The sequence below is a fragment of the Heptranchias perlo genome, chromosome 2, assembly GCF_035084215.1.
Source record: "Heptranchias perlo isolate sHepPer1 chromosome 2, sHepPer1.hap1, whole genome shotgun sequence".
Lineage (NCBI taxonomy): Eukaryota > Metazoa > Chordata > Chondrichthyes > Hexanchiformes > Hexanchidae > Heptranchias > Heptranchias perlo.
The window spans coordinates 46,634,306-46,652,045 of NC_090326.1; the positions used below are offsets into that span (position 1 = coordinate 46,634,306).

The 17,740-nt window shown below is 42.0% G+C and overlaps 1 protein-coding gene across 1 annotated transcript in view; it reads left to right on the forward strand.

Moving 5' to 3' along the window:
* The first annotated feature begins 220 nt into the window (after positions 1–220).
* Positions 221–17,740, forward strand: part of LOC137332008 (copine-4-like) — a 218,374-nt gene continuing 200,854 nt past the window's right edge. The window contains exons 1-3 of the mRNA XM_067995755.1: positions 221–400; positions 6,984–7,046; positions 7,695–7,880. Of these exons, the coding sequence (XP_067851856.1) occupies positions 221–400; positions 6,984–7,046; positions 7,695–7,880 (429 nt within the window). The remainder of the gene's footprint in view (positions 401–6,983; positions 7,047–7,694; positions 7,881–17,740) is intronic.

Consider the following 17,740-nt stretch of genomic DNA (forward strand, 5'->3'; position numbering starts at 1 on the left):
CCCTCAGTGGCATGTCAGGATGGTTCCATGGGCTTTGTGTGTGCTCTCTGCATATGTCCATGACTGCTACAAGGGTATCGTTAGCCAGAGGGTAGTCTTGGTCTCCGAGGAGCCATGCTTCCAGTCTCTCTTCACCATCAAATCAGCCTGATACAGATGGTTGGCGCAAAATAAAACTACTGTGGCTGCTACCTGCGAAACAAGCGTGGAGCTGCAGGATATGGTGTTAGTCATTGACAAGCTGCACATCGATGCCATGGGAGCCCTTTATTTCCACATATACCATTGCATTGTGGTGAGGGGCTCAGGTGGCTGCATGAGTTTCATCAGTTACCCCCTGTACAGTTGGAAAGTCAGCAGTCTGGTAAAATTAAGCAATGCCATCATGCTACTGTTTCAGGTCAGTAGGAAAGGAGACGAAGGTGTTGGCCATGATGAATAAATCATTTGTGGACAGCAAAATTGGCAGACACTGCAGATATCCCCTGTGGTGGCCTGGAAAGAGCTGAACAGATAAACATTGAGCGTCATAGTCACCTTCATGGTCACTGCAAATTCCTATGTTCAAAATTGTCTGCAGGTGTTACTAAGTAAATGGCACTGTTCTGTAACTGTATTCCTGTGAAACTGAGTTTCTAGAAGGGATGCTACTCAGTCATTACTAGGCAGCTGTGCCTGGGCCCGTAGATGTGATGAGTAGCATGTTAACAGTGCAGATGTTACATCTCTGGTACCACCTGACATTTCTGGTAGCCCTTCTCTCTTCCTGCTCGCCTTCCTCCATTAAATCAAATGACAGGCAAATCCCATTTTGAACTTTCAGACTGAACAAACTGATTGAAACTGCTACAGATGCCTTCTCATTCTCGACTTGTGAGAACCTGCTTGAGTTCTAATGCTCATTTTATACGGGTGAGATCAGTGCATGGACGTGTAATGCATGAAACGACCAATTTTGTGGGCTCCCCTTTAAAAATTTGTAATCTCTCAATTAACAAGGACAACAAGCTTAACTTATCACCAACTCAAATCTCCTTTAACAATATACTGGCAGACATTCAATGGGTAGGAATCATGCAAATCCACAGATCCTCAAAATTGTTGCCCTCTTTTTTGAATTACATTTTATGCCAACTGCAATTTCTAGCCTATGGTGCAGTTTTAGGCACTCTACCTTCACAATTGTAAACAATTTTACAACACCAAGTTATAGTCCAGCAATTTTATTTTAAATTCACAAGCTTTCGGAGGCTACCTCCTTCCTCAGGTGAACGATGTGGAAAACATTGTTTTCCACATCGTTCACCTGAGGAAGGAGGTAGCCTCCGAAAGCTTGTGAATTTAAAATAAAATTGCTGGACTATAACTTGGTGTTGTAAAATTGTTTACAATTGTCAACCCCAGTCCATCACCGGCATCTCCACATCATACCTTCACAAGGATATTAAGGTGGGAAGGATTTGAAGAACTTCAAAGCTGACTTTGAGACTTAGAACTTGAAGTTACAAAGAGAGTCGCAGAACTGAACTTGTTTCCATTAGGGAAAATAAAAGAAAATTGACAGGAGACATGATCCAGGTTTTTAAAAGCGTTGAAAAAATAGAAAATGTAAATGCGGGCGGGTCAATTAACAGTGATGCAGGCTCGTTAATTTTATATTCCTATCATCAAGCAACACTTTGTGATTAAATGGATTATTTTTCCCTCACAGAATCAAGGATATGTGGAATAGATTCCAAGCTGAAGCATTTAATTAAATGTATCATTAGCATCTTTTTGAACTCAATGATAAAGAAAATCGGCTGGCATATCGCTATGAGCCTGTTTTTGTGCTATTGGCAAAAACCAAATTCACTCCAAATGGGTTGGGTAGAGACCAATGTACAGACTGCATACGGTTTTTGGAAAGAGTAGACTTGATGGATCAAATGATCATTTCTTCCTTCCATTGCTATGCTCTTTTAAAAGTTACTAGAACCAGGAAGCTAAGATTCTTGGAACAGTAGGTTCTGGAAGGTTGCAGAAGAGGTACTGAGGAAGCTGGCTTCCTGTTTTGGAGACACAATAAAAATCTACCAAACCTAGCCTGTAGAACAGCATGGGACGAGGACTGACTAAATATAACGACCCTGAATTTCTCCAGGGGTTGTCCCAATCTCCTGCTGTAACTTTGGCAGGTGATTGGGGGATTCCCTGGAGAAACGTAGTTAATGGCTGTTTTTGGCCCTTTTGCAGTCTTCTCACCAAAGTTAGAGCAGTAGATCAGGTGATGCAGAAATTCAGAGTCGATCTCTTAAGATAATCTGGTAGGATATCAGAAAATTGACAGAGGCTCCCTTGAAGGGTCAATAAGTAAATCTACCAAATGATGCAGTATTGAGCCATACATCGAATTATGTTGAGATTATAGCACAGAAACAGGCCATTCAGCCCAACTGGTTTATGCGCCACATGAGCCTTCTCCCTCCCTACATCATCTAACCCTATCAGGATGCCCTTCTATTCCTTTCTCCCTGATGTGCTTATCTAGCTTCCCCTTAAATGCATCTATGCTATTTGCTTCGGCCATTCCTTGTGGTAGCATATTCCACATTCTTACCACTTTTTGGGTAAAGAAGTTTCTCCTGAATTCCCTATTGGATTTATTGGTGACTATATTATATTGATGAACTCTGGTTTTGGACTGCCTCACAAGAAACGTTTTCTTCATTTTTTTCAAACTCTTTCATTAACTTAAAGACCTCTATCAGGTCACCCCTCAGCCTTCTCTTTTCTAGAGAGAAGAGCCCCAGCCTGTTCAGCCTTTCCTGATCAGGATATCCTCTCAGTTTTGATATCATCCTTGTGAATCTTTTTTGCACCTTCTCCAATGCCTCTATATCCTTTTTATAATATGGAGACCAAAACTGTACACAGTATTCAAGTGTGGTCTAACCAAGGTTCTATACAAATTGTACCCCTTTTGTATAAAGCAGTTATGGTCTGGCATTTCAGCAAATATTCTTTTCAGTGTTCCTGTAGAGAAGCCTTCCAGCCATTGAACCAATATAAAGGAATCTCAACGAGTGACCCATCCTGTATTATATCAGCTATATAGCTGCAATGAATGCGATATAATTAGAAAGTAAAGATTTATTTTAATAATGCATGTTTGATTCAATGGCAAGCACCCATAAATCAAGTTAATCCTATTAAAATGTATTTTAAAGTCAGATGTCAATCTTCCTTGGTTGTTACAAGAATGAGTATTAAGATTCCTGCTTGTCTTCTAACTCCCACAAACTTCTTACGGACAATGGAGAACACAAATAATGAGAATCAACCACTGTAGTTCCGCAAATCATCTCTAAGTTAATTCTGGTAGATATGAAGCTAACTGCCATGATCCTGCACTCCCAGGGGAGCTGTGCTCTCAGGGTACGTGACTCAGAGCAGACAGGCCTACAGGGTTTTAGCTCTGGCCGACACTGCCTTCAAGTGCAGCATCACAGAATTTATCCTATAATGAGTTGTTTTCAATTGAATTTTAGGTACAACTGATAAATTTTATATTGACTTCTTGCACACACAAAAAAACAGCTTGGGGATTTGTTTTGTGAAGTTTTTTTGTTTTAATGGCATCATAATTTTTTTTCTGTACGTATACAGTGTGCTTTTTGCTGTTTTCTTGATTTGTAACTATTTCATTATAACAAAAGTATCAGATTTCATTGATACCCTGATCTTGCCACACTCAGATATTTAGATCAGCTTTCCCTTTCGACAACACTTGTCCATGTGATTACGTGAAATACAGGTCTTTACAGCATTTGACAAGTTAGTGAATCCAAGCATCTGCAGTTTTGGTAGAGGTTATGATATTCTCAAGAAAAGAACACAGAGTTTATTGTCTCTTGGAGGCTGTTTTATATTAATGTAGCATCCAGAGGTCTTATTTAAATATAAGAGTAAGGAGGTCTTGCTGCAATTATATAGTGCTCTGGTGAGACCACACCTGGAGTACTGTGTACAGTTTTGATCTCCCTACCTAAGGAAGGGTATACTTGCCTTAGAAAGGGGTGCAACAAAGATTCATTAGATTGATTCCTGGGATGAGAGGGTTGTCCTCTGAGGAGAGATTGTATAGAATGGGCCTATACTCTCTGGAGTTTAGAAGAATGAGAGGTTATCTCATTGAAACGTATAAGATTATGAGGGGGCTTGACAGGGTGGTTGCTAAGAGAACGTTTCCCCTGGCTAGAGAGTTTAGAACTAGGGGGCATAGTCTCAGGATAAGGGGTCGGCCATTTAGGACTGAGATGTGGAGGAATTTCTTCACTCAGAGGGTTGTGAATCTGGGAATTCTCTACCCCAGAGGACTAAGTAGTCAGAGCAGTGTGGGAGCATGCAGAGTTTGTGTGGCCAGTGGGCTTGATAAAGATGGGCAGTTGAGGCAAGACAGGTCCCAAGAAATGGAGGAGCACAAAACAGCCAGGCATTGGTAGAAGCTTCAGAGATGACGTGGGATTTCAGCAACAAATGGAGAGCAGCAATCAACAAAACAAATAGAATGCTGAATTATATAGCCAAACAGGAAAATACAAGTCAGAGCAAGTCATCATCAAACTACACAGTGCTCTGGTCAGGCCACACTTTGGTGACCAGCACTGGTCACAATAGTCAAAGTGTAAGGGAGATATCCACACACTGGATGCATTTCAGAGAAGAGCCCGTGAGCCTGATCTCGTGTTCGAGGGCTTGAGCGGTGAGGAAAGATGGGAAAAACTTGGGATTTTCTGTCTTGAAAGGAGGCATCCGAAAAGTGATCTTATAGAGGTATATAAGACAGTTAACAGAATGGAAACGGTAAATCTGGCAAATTACTTTGAATGGCATGAGTAGGACGAGGGCTCACATGTTATTCGCTCAACTAACATCACTAAAACAGATTATGCGATCGTTTATCTCATTGGTGTTTGTTCGACCTTGCTGTGTGAGAATTGGCTGCCACATTTCCCCAAAGCACAACAGTGACTACAATTCAAAAGTACTTGATTGACTGTGAAGTGGTTTAGGACGCCTTGAGGTCATGAAAGGTGCTATAGAAATGCAAGTTATTTTTTCTTTCCTTCAAAGTAGAAAAAAAACAAATTCAGGACAGATATCAGAAAGTTATTCACAAAAAGAATAACCAATGCATGGAATGAACTTCTGGAAAGAGTGGTGGTGCTGGTGAAAACCCTGGATTCATTTAAGAAACTGCAGGACGCTGCATTATGGAGACTTTAGTATCTTTCTATCTGGATGAACCAAGATGTGCTGAATGACCTTCCTCATCTGTAATTATCTTGTTATCTCATGTATGAAATCCTTGTAAGTGATCAGGGCTTTAATGCTTTGCAATCCTCCACCAGTTGATGGTACTTGTTGAATGTCACCTTTTCCTGCAAAGAAAAGAGCAGTATGCATTGAATGAGATGAAGTCTTACGGAAAGAAGTGAAGGCTGTACCATATTGTGTTTATTGCCAGGCACGGTGAATGACAAAATGAAATACCTCACCAGCTGCGGCCCAGGGGGGCGGTCACTCTGGCTGCCTGCCCCTCTTCCGCAGTCTTGTCTGTGCCCAGATGGCCGGTATGCTTGAGACCTTCCGTGACCGGTGGGCACCACAGGGACTAGAGTGGATGGTGGATAATAGCAATAACATTATTTAAGTTTTATAAATTTTCTTTGGTTTTATGGGTAAGTTCTTTATTAGTTGTGCCTCTTTAGAAGGGGGGCACCCAAGTTTGGTCTTCGGTTGGTATGACTGGGGCAACCCAGTGTCTCCTTATGGGTTATTTTAGAAAAGAATACCTCACCAGAAAGAAAGAGACTTGCATTTATATAGCTCCTTTCACGACCTCAGGACATCCCAAAGCGCTTTACAGCCAATGAAGTACTTTTGAAGTGTGGTCACTGTTGTAATGTAGGAAACGCAGCAGCCAAATTGCACAGCAAGGGCCCACAAACAACAATATGATGATGACCAGATCATTTTTTTTAAGTGATGTTGGTTGAGGGATAAATCTTGGCCAGGACACCAGGGAGAACTCCCCTCCTCTTCTTCAAAATAGCACCATGGGATCTTTTACCTCTCCACTTGAGAGGGCAAACGGGGCCTTGGTCTAACGTCTCATCCGAAAGACAGCACCTCCGACAGTGCAGCACTCCCTTAGTACTGCAGCTGTAGATACTGAATTAGTGAGACTCCCTTCAGATAGTTAGAAAACAAGTTGTTTCAGCTGCAATTTGTTTCTTATAGTCTCATGCACTATCCTTTTAAACCAATCTTTTATGTTGTACTTGCATCCGTTAGTAGATAAATTCAGATTAACTATATAGTTAACTGAAACTAGTCAATAGCTATTGATGACATCTGTTACCTGAACATGTGGGAATTCCATGTATTCTCCAGAAGGCACCATACTGTGACTCAGGGTTAATTGTTAGATCTGGGCTATGCGAGCCCATACATGATGGAGAATAAAGATGCAGATTTCAGTTCATAAGGGATTCGGTCTACTTGTGGAAACTGGAGCAATCACGAGAGAAGTGAGGGGGGAGAAGTCTGAACTGTTACAGTTATCTCTTGATATAACCATGCACTGATAGATGGGTATCTTCCATATCACAGCTGACTTCAATGGTATATAACTCCAAGGCAGGATTATTATTTCAGTTTCTTTCTTGGTTTTGGATTTCTTATCTCAGTGCATCTTCAGGAATCTCAATGCTGTTTGATCAGTAACAGAAGAAATAGCTCATGGGCAAAGAATTTTAGAGGTGACTTTTCGATTCCACATAATGTATTAGTACTGATGATGCTCAAAGTCAAATTCAAACAATATCAAATAGCTCTGTAACTTCTGAGCTGCAGTGATGTGACTGGCCTACTCACTTTTATATTTTTCATGGTATAGCACTTGTTATTATACACTCCTGCTCCTTCTCGTCTTCAAGGAAATCAAAAATAAATTTGAAAAACTCACGCTGGGTCTCTTGTGGCCCAGGCTGCTGTTCTCGGTAGGTTTGGCCTGGTGGAGAAGCCTTCCCTGCTCAGGCCTCGGGTTAAAATAGCAGATCGGGCCTTGATAATGTCATCAGAGCCCAATTTGCATATTTAAAGAGGACCCCGGTGGTTTAGGGCAGATATTCTTGCTGCGATCAGGACGGGAAAGGAGCTCCATTTTAACTGCCCCCCCCACAAAGCTTGGTTTCCGCCAGGTGGGCGTGTTAAAATTGACCGTGTTGTTACAGACATTTCAAACATAGAAATGCTACATTTAGGTACGTTTAATTATTTTCTTGTAAATTTCATATTTTTTAATATCTTTTCATTTAACAACCTTATTTCCAGTAGTAAGTTTCTACACTGCAGAGAAAGCAAAGCAGTGGGCGAAAGGACTTTCAAAAAATATTTGGAACAATATCATTGGTACATGTCCTTTGTTTTCTTGGTAGATTTTCCTCATTGCTAATCTTTGATTCATTGCTCTCATATGCGTGGGTTTGTAACCAGTTTGCTCCCTGTTGATTTTTACACTGTAGTTTGTGAGTAGGAAATGTGGGCATGTAATCTTAACGTCTCGTATTATGGATGGTGCACTCTTTCTTCTTGAGCACTAGCAAGGCCCATCAAGCTGACCGAGTTTTCATTTCTTCCTTAAACAGGTTGACAGGACTGAAGTTATCCGTACCTGCATCAATCCAGTCTTTTCAAAAGTTTTCACAGTGGACTTTTACTTTGAGGAGGTTCAGAGACTGAGGTTTGAAGTCCATGATATCGGCAGTAATCACTTACACAATGGGGTGAAGGACGCTGACATCCTTGGAGGAATGGAATGCACTCTTGGACAGGTAAGCATCTCAAACATACGACCAGAATGTGAATTTTCTTTCATTGCCCATTGTGAGTTTTCTGTGCAGCAATGAACATAAATTATTAGCATAAAGTCGGCCTTGGCTCAGAGGTATTACTCTCACCTCTGGGTTAGAAGAATGTGAGTTCAAGTCCCACTCCAGAGACTTGAGCATATAATCAAGGCTGCCATCTCAGTGCAGTACTGAGGGAGTGCTGCACTGTTGGAGATGCCATCTTTCAGATGAGATGTTAAACCAAGGCCCCGTCCGCCATCTCTGGTGGATGTAAAAGACACCATGGCACTGATTGAAGAAGAGCAGGGGATTTCTTTGGCATGAGTTCTTCCCTGGCCAATATTTATCCCTCAACCAACATCACTAAAACAGGCATTAGGCCACTTGCATATGCTAATGAGGGGCCTAATGATGTTGATGGACCCTTCTACAAAATTTGTTATGGATGAATGGAGCAGGTGCCGGGCCTACCCTGCTCTGAATTTTTCAGCGGCCCCTGCGGCCGTCAATATCACAAAATGTTGTTAATGTACTTCTGCCAATTACCCTTTCTCTGACCATGGAGAAGATATTTGACAGGGAGACTTTTAGTTTCAGACTAACTTTTTCTTACTGGTGCAGAAACAGTAAAATACAACCATGTGCGTTCAAGTCAGTCTGTTGGGATTCTCTTTAACTTCAGAAGAGAAACCAAGCGTGGTTGCTTCAGATCTCCACTCTTGTTCCTATTGGGTCCTGAGCTTTTGGCAACAAGGATATAAATATTCAATATCCAGGAAGCACATGTAAATGGAAGAATACTAAAAAAATGATTCCATATTCTGATGTGCATTCCTTGTTGCCAACTGTCGTCATTATTCAACTAGACAGAAGAATTAACACACAGGGTACAAAATCAAATGATACCAGAGAGTGATCAACCCCATCTCAAGTATGTCACCCTTACTGTCTAATTTCCATTTAAATATGCCACCCCTTGTGCCTACTGAGTACAGGTCCCACCTAGTGGAAACTCCTGAATTAGATTCTTGATGTTTACTGGATTAACTGATGCTCAGCTAGAGCAATAATCAGGGACTATAACTGGCCTCTGCATATCTGGGCGAGGGGAAATAATCAGGCAGTGTTCCTGCTTCCGGTTGCTATTTACTGATTCCTGATGGAAAGTGTTTGTGTACGTGGGTGTCATGGGAAACAGGATCAGGTCTGGTTCTGGTGCCTCCCACAGTTGATTGTGGTTTGCCAATACACAACTAGCTCACACATGATGAATGACCACTTGGACAATGTGTTGGAGGAGTGTTGGCACTGTGGAACCATACCAACAGTTGTTGGTGACATTAGGAGGAAAGGGGAGAAAAGAAGAGAAAAATTCTGTTCAGTTGCCTATTCAAGGGCATGCAATACTTGGGAACTCAAATAGGCTGCCAAGGGAAAGGAATGGTGTGTTTACTGAGAAAATATACTATTGTGACCTAGAATGCAATTCCTTTTACTCCATGGGCGAGAGCAGAGATCATGAAGATCAATGTCATTCCACTGATAAATTATATGGAATGATCGATTACAGCCCATAAACATCTCTGAAGATGTGTACTGGGTAGCTACAAAGCTTCTATTTTCTGAGAAAGTTGTAGTTGCCGAATCTTGCAACTAATTTTACCAGAACTCTGTCACATAGCTTGCCAAGACTAGACTAGTTCTGCCGATGGAGTGATTCTAAAATGGTGCAAAGATAGTGTATATTTCTTTACTGCCTACGGGACCAAGTTATAGCTCTGGCCCATGTTTCATTAAACCGCAGTTCAGTTCCGGACACTTTTTTCATAGGAGCAGAAGCTATCTGGAGAGAAACACAACATGGCATCTAAAAATTCTCCTCTGGTATAATAAGTTGAAGCAAAGACAAATGTGCTCAAACCATGAGAGTGAAGATCTGCACAAGCTCGATTGATTATGTAGATGTAAAAACCTGTACATTTATATGGAGGAGCACTTCAGGACAAGCTAGACAAAGAATTCTGTGCTCCCTCATCTATATTGCAGATGGACAAAGGTCTAGATCATGGAGGGGGGAAAAGGAGAATGACTCCTACACCGGAAATTTTCTTGGGGCTTTTCCTACCTTAAAATATTGTTATTTGTGCAAAATTATATTATTTTTGTAATAACCTGTGTGTATATTTGTAAAATATGAATCTAATCCTTAACAGCATAAAATGTGAACAAAGCTCTTTTGGGTTGAGATTGTGTTAGATATTAGTAATGAATGTATTCATCTTTTGAAATTACATTTCTTAGTCTTTTTTTTAAAAGGTGTCCACCCACGAGAGAAGGAAGGGAGCAACTAGGGAACTCTGCAATGTGTAGGGGCCAGCAAGGAGGAAAAGATGTTATTCGCAATGTTTAGGGACTCAGGGCTGGATCGAGGAGTGAAGCTAAGACAAAGATAGCAGGAGTTTGGGGATTGAGTATGGGAGAGTGGCAGGAGTTTGGGGATTGAGTATAGGAGAGTGGCAGGAGTTTGGGGATTGAGTATGGGAGAGTAGCAGGAGTTTGGGGATTGAGTATGGGAGAATGGCAGGAGATCTAGAACTAGAGGGTATAGTCTCAGGATAAGGGGTCGGCCATTTAGGACCAAGATGAGGAAACGTTTCTTCACTCAGAGGGTTGTGAATATTTGGAAGTCTCTACCCAAGAGGGCTGTGGATGCTCAGTCATTGAATATATTCAAGACCGAGATCGATAGATTTTTGGACACTAAGGGAATCAAGGGATATGGGGATCAGGTGGGAAAGTGGAGTTAAGGTAGAAGATCAGCCATGGTCCTATTGAATGGCAGAACAGGCTCTAGGAGCCATATGGCCTACTCCTGCTCCTATTTCTTATGTTTGGGAATAAGTATGGGAGAGTGACTGGAGGTTGGGATTGACTATGGGAGAGTGGCAGGAGGTTCAGGATTATATTAGGAGGGAGAGCAGCGGGAATGGGGTTGTATGGACAACCAGAGCAGGTTGGACCAGGACTTATATGTTGGGAAAGCTGGTTTAGGATTGAGAGGCATCCAGAATGGGTGCAAGACAAAAATGGGCGGTGAAGTGCGGGGAGGAGGCAGTGAGGGATTAGGGCAGTCTGATATCTGGAATTACACAAGCTTTTTGGGAGTTGTATTGCAGTTCCTTGGTTGTGTCGCATGAGCTTCATAGTACAATTTCAATGTTTGTGGATGTATTGTGATGGAGATGAGCTGTGTGGTGGCTAGTGGTAGCTGGAATGTGCATTGTTTGGCTCAGAGCATCGGGGCTTAGTTGGGAGGTCTGGGCCATGAAGTACCAGGGCAGGGAGAGGATGGGGTTAACGTGTAGAGCTGTACATGGGTGAGGGGGTTATTGTTGGAGTGGTTGGAAGATGTGATGGGTATTTTGATTTTGTTTCATGTTATAAATTGTATTTTTAAGGATATAATGGGATAGGTGGGAGCTGTCATGTCTACTATATTTTTGTTCTGAATTGTAATTGTGCAAGTGCTTTTTGATTAAATGTGATCAGGATGAAAATTGGACTTTGGGACAAAGATTATGGGCTAGAATTTGCTGGCAAAGTAACTGCGAGTTTAATATGCTCGCTGTTATTAATGTGTAAATCGTTTAGCAATTTATGGCTAGGAAGAGATATGCCGTGAGTTGCGAATCGCCACAAATTGCTAGATGATTTGCGCCGCTCTGTCATTAGCCTCACAAACACGGCAACTCGCCCTCAACTTCCCCATGAGTTTCAAGAAGTTGCTGCATTTGCACATTAATTACCAATTAAACTCGCCGCAGAAAGTTAGGGCTGGTATTTAACATCGTAAGGACCCTTTTAATGACTAGATTTATATTCCTGCAATGCCACTCGTCCTCTCCGGCCCAGAAAGGGAACAGTTGAAACTACAGGAATGAGTCTCATTCCTGTAGGTAGTAAATAGTTCTTAGATTTTAAAAAAAAGTTAAATTTTTTTCCTTACTTTTCCTTTCTGTCTCTTTTTCTCTCTCTCTCTCTCGCAATCCAATCTTTCTTTCCCTCTCTATTTCTCTTTCTGTACCTGATTTGACTCTAATTCACCCTATTTCCTTCCCCGTCATTCCTCTGTTTCTTTCTTAATCCTTAAATCTCGTTGATTAAAGCGATACCCTGTTTGTTCAGTTGTTGACCAAGGTCCGAGATGCCCCATTGCCCTCGCCGTGCCGTAATCAGCTCGTACTTTCAACAAGTTACAGGGCAGACGGGTGAGGGAAAAAGTCTAATGGGGCACGCTATGAGATGCTCCATTGCAGCAAATTCTGAGCTATTGTGTAATATGATTGGTGAAAGAGCTTGCGTTTACACAGTGATTTTCACATTCTCAGGATTTCCCAAAACGCTTCACAGCCAATGAATTACTTTTGATGTGTAATCACTATTGTTATGCAGGCAAATATGGCAGCCAATTTGTGCACAAACAGCAATAAGATAAATGGCCAGATAATTTTATTTAGTGATGTTGGTTGAGGGATAAATGTTAGTCAGGATACCAGGAAAACTCTCCTGATTTTCTTTAAACAGTGCCATGGGACCTCTTGCGTCCACCTGAGAGGGCAGACGCCACATCCAAAAGACAGTGCAGCATTCCCTCAGTACTGCACTGAAATGTCAGCCTAGATTATGTGCTGAAGTCTCAGGAGTGGGGCTTGAACCGATAAGCTTCTGACTCAGAGGCAAATAGCAAACGTAGAGAATAACCAATTAGAAAGAAGAAAAACAGTGACTTAAAACATTTATTCAATCAGGAAGGACACTTACATTGACTGGTGGCTTGACGTTACTGATAACAGACCCAATTTAGATGACAGACACAAGAAATTTCATTATAAAGATGTAGAGTATGAGTAGAAATGTATTAGATTTTATCACGGTATTTTATCCATTCATTTTGTGTGTGTAATTGTTTGATTCTTTAGCCATTTGCTGCAACGGAAGAGAAAAAGAAAGTTATTTTCCTTCACCATACTTAAAGTACTTTCTGGAAAGGTCTTGCTGTGACTGTTCCCAGATTCATATTTTTCAGCTGTACATACTGATGCTTCTGTAATAAGTGAAGAAGAAACATTTTATGCGATTTTCAACAAATTGAATAAATCCTTCCTTTGATCAGATACAAAAATGAGTCTCTTCTGTGAGCTTGAACATAATTATTTCTATTACAATGTTACCTTGCCCAGAAAGCACACTGCTGGATTTTCATTGAACATGATAAGTGTCTGCATTTATCACACTCAGTGCTGCTTTAGAAAATGAGCATCCTGGTACTCTGCACACCTCCAACACATGGCCTATGAAAATCAACTTGTCACCTAGTGAGTTTAATGTTCTACCAGGTGGCATGGTTGTGCGCTGTGGAGCATTGGAGCGGGGATTCATGCTGGTGATCCCGAACACTGTTGAGTTCCTCATCCCAACCACGTTGCTGTGGGGAAGCACTGTGGGGAAACCATTTGGTTTCCCAGAGGGCGGAGATGAAAATCAGAGGCGCACTCATCCTGGCCATTCTTGTGTAGTTCTTTGCAGCTGGCTCAGTGGTTTGTTAACAAGTTGGTTGCCCAACCCCCTTGGCCACAGATATTGTGTGGCACAGGGAGAGAATAAATGACAAAAAACAAGGTTGAGCCCTTTCTTAAAATAAAGTTTTAATGAAAAAACTTGCTGCAGTTACCAGCACTTTTAACATGTCAGGGCTTAGGTTTTCCAATCGTAATGCTGATGGCAATGCAATTGTTTTAATTGGTTACTGTTGGTGTTACAATCAGCAAACCTCGGCCTATAAGTTGAAATGCCAGTGAGTGGAGTGTTTAACATAACATTGGGCTGGAACTTGATGAAAAAATAACAGCCTGTTGACGACGCGTGCCTTATTAATGTGCAAATCGGCCAGCAAGTTGAGAGGATGAAGAGATACGCCATGAGTTGCTAATCTCCAAAACTTGCTGGTCGATTTACGCCCCTCCGCCGTTTGCTTTGCACGAACGGTATCTCGTCCTTAGTCTCCCTGTTATTTTTAAGAACTTGCTGGATTTGCACATTAATTGCCCATCAAACTCACCACAGAAAGTTAAGTCTGGTAATCAACAGCTTAAGTACCCTTTTAACAAAGTGATAATTGTTAATTACTGCCAATCAATCTTTGGCTCAGAAACTGAACAATTTAAATTGTGGAGTCTCATTCCTTCAGGTTGTGAATTGTTTTAGGAGGTTTTAAAAATGTCAAATTTTATAATTTTAAAATGTTTTTTCTTACTTTTCCTTAAAAAGATTAAGAATTTGATCTTAATCTAATCTTTCTTTCCCTCTTTCTTTCTTTCTGTACCTGATTTAACTCTAATTCACCCTCCTTCTCAGTCCTTCCTCTATTTATTTCTCAATCCTTGAATCTCATTAGTTAAGGAGATAGACTGTTGGTCCCGCCATTCACTGAGGTCCCAGATGCCCCGTTGCCCTCGCTGCACCGTTGTCAGCTCGTCCTTCCAGCAAGTTAGGGCGCAAAAAGTTTTTGAGCTGAAGGGTGCAGGGAAATATCTAACCAATGGCGTACATCGTGAGATGTCCCACTCCAGCAAGCTCCTGCCCACTAGTTACTGTACAGGCTGGCCATTTCTTCCAGAGCATCAGGCTCAGGACAGCAGCATAACTGCTCTAATCCCACGGGGTTCAAGCACAGACTTTTTAGCTGCCTTTTAATTGAAATTGTTATGGCAACGTGCCCCTACATGCATTGCTAGTGCTAGCGCACGCTGAGTAGCATTAGCACAAGTAAAATTAGCACAGGAGAAGCTATCGTATCTGAATTGTTTCAGAATGAAAGCTAAGCAGCTAAAGCCATTGGAGCATCAATTACCATCTGCTTAGCACAGGTGGAACAATAGGCTGGATTTTAACTGTGGGCCATTTTTTGGTGGGTGAGCATCGGTGTGACTTAGAAACTCATCCGCTGCTCCAGAAATGAGGCGTGGGGCATTTTAGCTCCTGACTTACCACCCATTTCAGCCGGGTAGTTGGCGGGATGCGGCAGAAAATAAGGCAGCCCAGAGGCCGCCCACCAAGGCCAGGTTGGCGGCAGGATCGGCTGCTGTGTTCGTCCAGCGGGAGTCTCGTTTTCAGAAAGGGAGATTATCCATTTAAAGGAACACGACAGATATGAATTGTTTACTTTCACTGGGATTTCTTTTTAATACCTCAAAAGTAGTAACCTGCAGTAGCTATTACATAATGTGTGTTACTGCACCTCAGTTGAACTGCATCCCTTATAATGCCTTAAGGGGAAATTTTCTGCTTCAGCACACCCAGCCTGGAACTGTGCTGGCTGGAAGTGCACTTCCATGAAATTGTGCACACCACCCTTCCCCCGCATCTCCAACCCATGATTGTTCAGTCCTTTAAAATGAATGGATGGAAAATCAAGGGCTGGAAGTCCATAATTTCCTTATCTGCGCTTCCAGTGTGTGTCGCTCTGTGCCAGGGATGCTGAAATAGAAAATCTCCCCTATAATTTATTTACAATGATTTCGTGCCTTTAGTGTGGGATTCAATTTAATAATGGTCCCCGCCTCCATACTGAAAATATTTTCTCACGCTACTACACTGTCTCGCCTAATTTATACTGAGATTGAACATTCCAGAATAATTTTGATGAACTGTTTGATTAATTTCAATTAATTTCCATAGTCCATGGCTCTGCAATTGGCTGCTGTTTGCAACCTCTTACTTGTCGCTTATCCTCCCGGCACACATCGAAGAGATGGGAGCGGCTCAGTAACATGTGGCTTAATTCTGTCATTCTGTCACCAAGTGAGTGGCAAAACATACTGGAGAAATAGACTGGCAACTTTACTGCAACTTCTTTCTCCAGAACTTGGGAGAAAGACAGCTCCAAAAGCAGCCCTGGCAATTCAAGACCAGTTTACTACCGACAAGCTCAGTTGTATTTTTTACTGGCAGTTGGAAAGTGATGAAGTGGAATGCACCGTCTTCCAATTTCAAGTCTAACAAATGGCCTAAAAGCTATGATTGTGAGTTCTGATCCCATCGTTGCAATGTGGGGCTACCCGCCAGAAAATGAGGATGTCGACTGCAAGATTGTCACAAAAACCCAGCTGGTACACCAGTGTCCTTCAGTGATTCCAGTCCCACAGTGGAGGGCAGAGGGCTAGGGTTGAATAGTGGAGGTGCAGGGATGGATGAATATTCTGGAGTTTTGCTTCATTACCTTTGTAGATCAGCAAGTATTTATAGAACGTTTCCTAGGGAGATTTAAAAGCATACAGTCCATGACGGGATAGATTATGCATGGTCTGTGGAAGGTGCATGCTTGATGGACTGAATATTATTTCTCATTCCATGTTTTTAAAAAAAATCTTACTGTTCGTATTCATTGAGCAATGAGCTGTTAGTTGAGGGATGCATTGTGACCTCTACTATGCCTATTAACTGATTCAAATACTCAACATAAAACTGGCTGATAGCTTCAGTAGTTGAACTAGAAATATTAATATGTTTTTGGTGAATTTGTTTCCTGGATTATCACCAGGAGCCATATCATTGCTCGGAATTAAATATTTTATCCATTGTCAAGTGCTCCCATGTCATCTAAAACAAGGCCAGAATCACAGCAAAGCGACCTCTACTCTTCTCTAATAATGTTTAATTCCAAACTCAGAGAAGATCTACAGTATCAGTGTGAATTCTTTCCTCTCCCTGCATCAGCCATCTTTAGAGCATTTCTGAATGAATTTGCCAGTTTACAGCATAAAACTGCTGTTAGTTTAATAAATTGAATAACTTAAACTAGTTTATTAACTAGATTAATAAAACTATAAATAACCAATTGAATAAAAACGTTTAAAAACTAAACATCTTCGGATCACCTGAGCGGATAAAGAGTGAGGCAAGAAAATCAAAAGTGACGTCAGCACAAGGGAAAGAGCTGATTGGTTGGTAGCTGGTGAATGTTTCTTTTTCTGGTGAGTACTTTTTTTAAGGCTTTGTTTATTTTTGTTCAGTTTAGTTATTAATCTAATAAATCGAGGCATTGCAGGGCAGCTCAGACCCGCCAAATGCACATCCTGTGCCATGTGGAAACTCCAGGATGCTTCCCGTGTCCTGGACAACCACATGTGCAGGAAGTGTCACCAGCTGGAGGAGCTCGAGCTCCGGGTTTTGGAGCTTGAGCAACAGCTGGCGTCACTGCAGTGCATCACCGTGAGGCTGAGACCTCCTGAGGTAGATAGCACGTTTCAGGAGGTGGTCACCCCACAGCTTAAGAAAGTGCAGGCAAAGAGGGACTGGGTGACCGCCAGACTGACAAGGAGGACCAGGCAGGTAGTACAGGAGTCCGCTGAGGGCATCTCACTCTCTAATCAGTATTCATTTCTGAATACTGGTGAGGGAGAGGGTTCCTCTGTGGAGTGCAGCCAGAGCCAAGACCACAGCACCATGGGTGGCTTAGCTATACAGGGTGGAAGGAGAAAGGTCAGGAGACCAATAGTGATAGGGGATTCTATAGTTAGGGGAGCAGACAGGTGTTTCTGCGGCCGCAGACTTGATTCCAAGATGATATGTTGCCGCCCTGGTGCCAGGATCAAGGATGTCACTGAGCAGCTGCAGAACATTCTGGAGGGGGAAGGTGAACAGCCAGAGCTTGTGGTCCATATCGGTACCAACGACATAGGTAGAAAGAGGGATGAGGTCTTTCAGGCAGATTTTAGGGAGTTAGGAAAGAGATTAAAAAGCAGGAACTCAAAGGTAGTAATCTCCGGATTACTCCCAGTGCC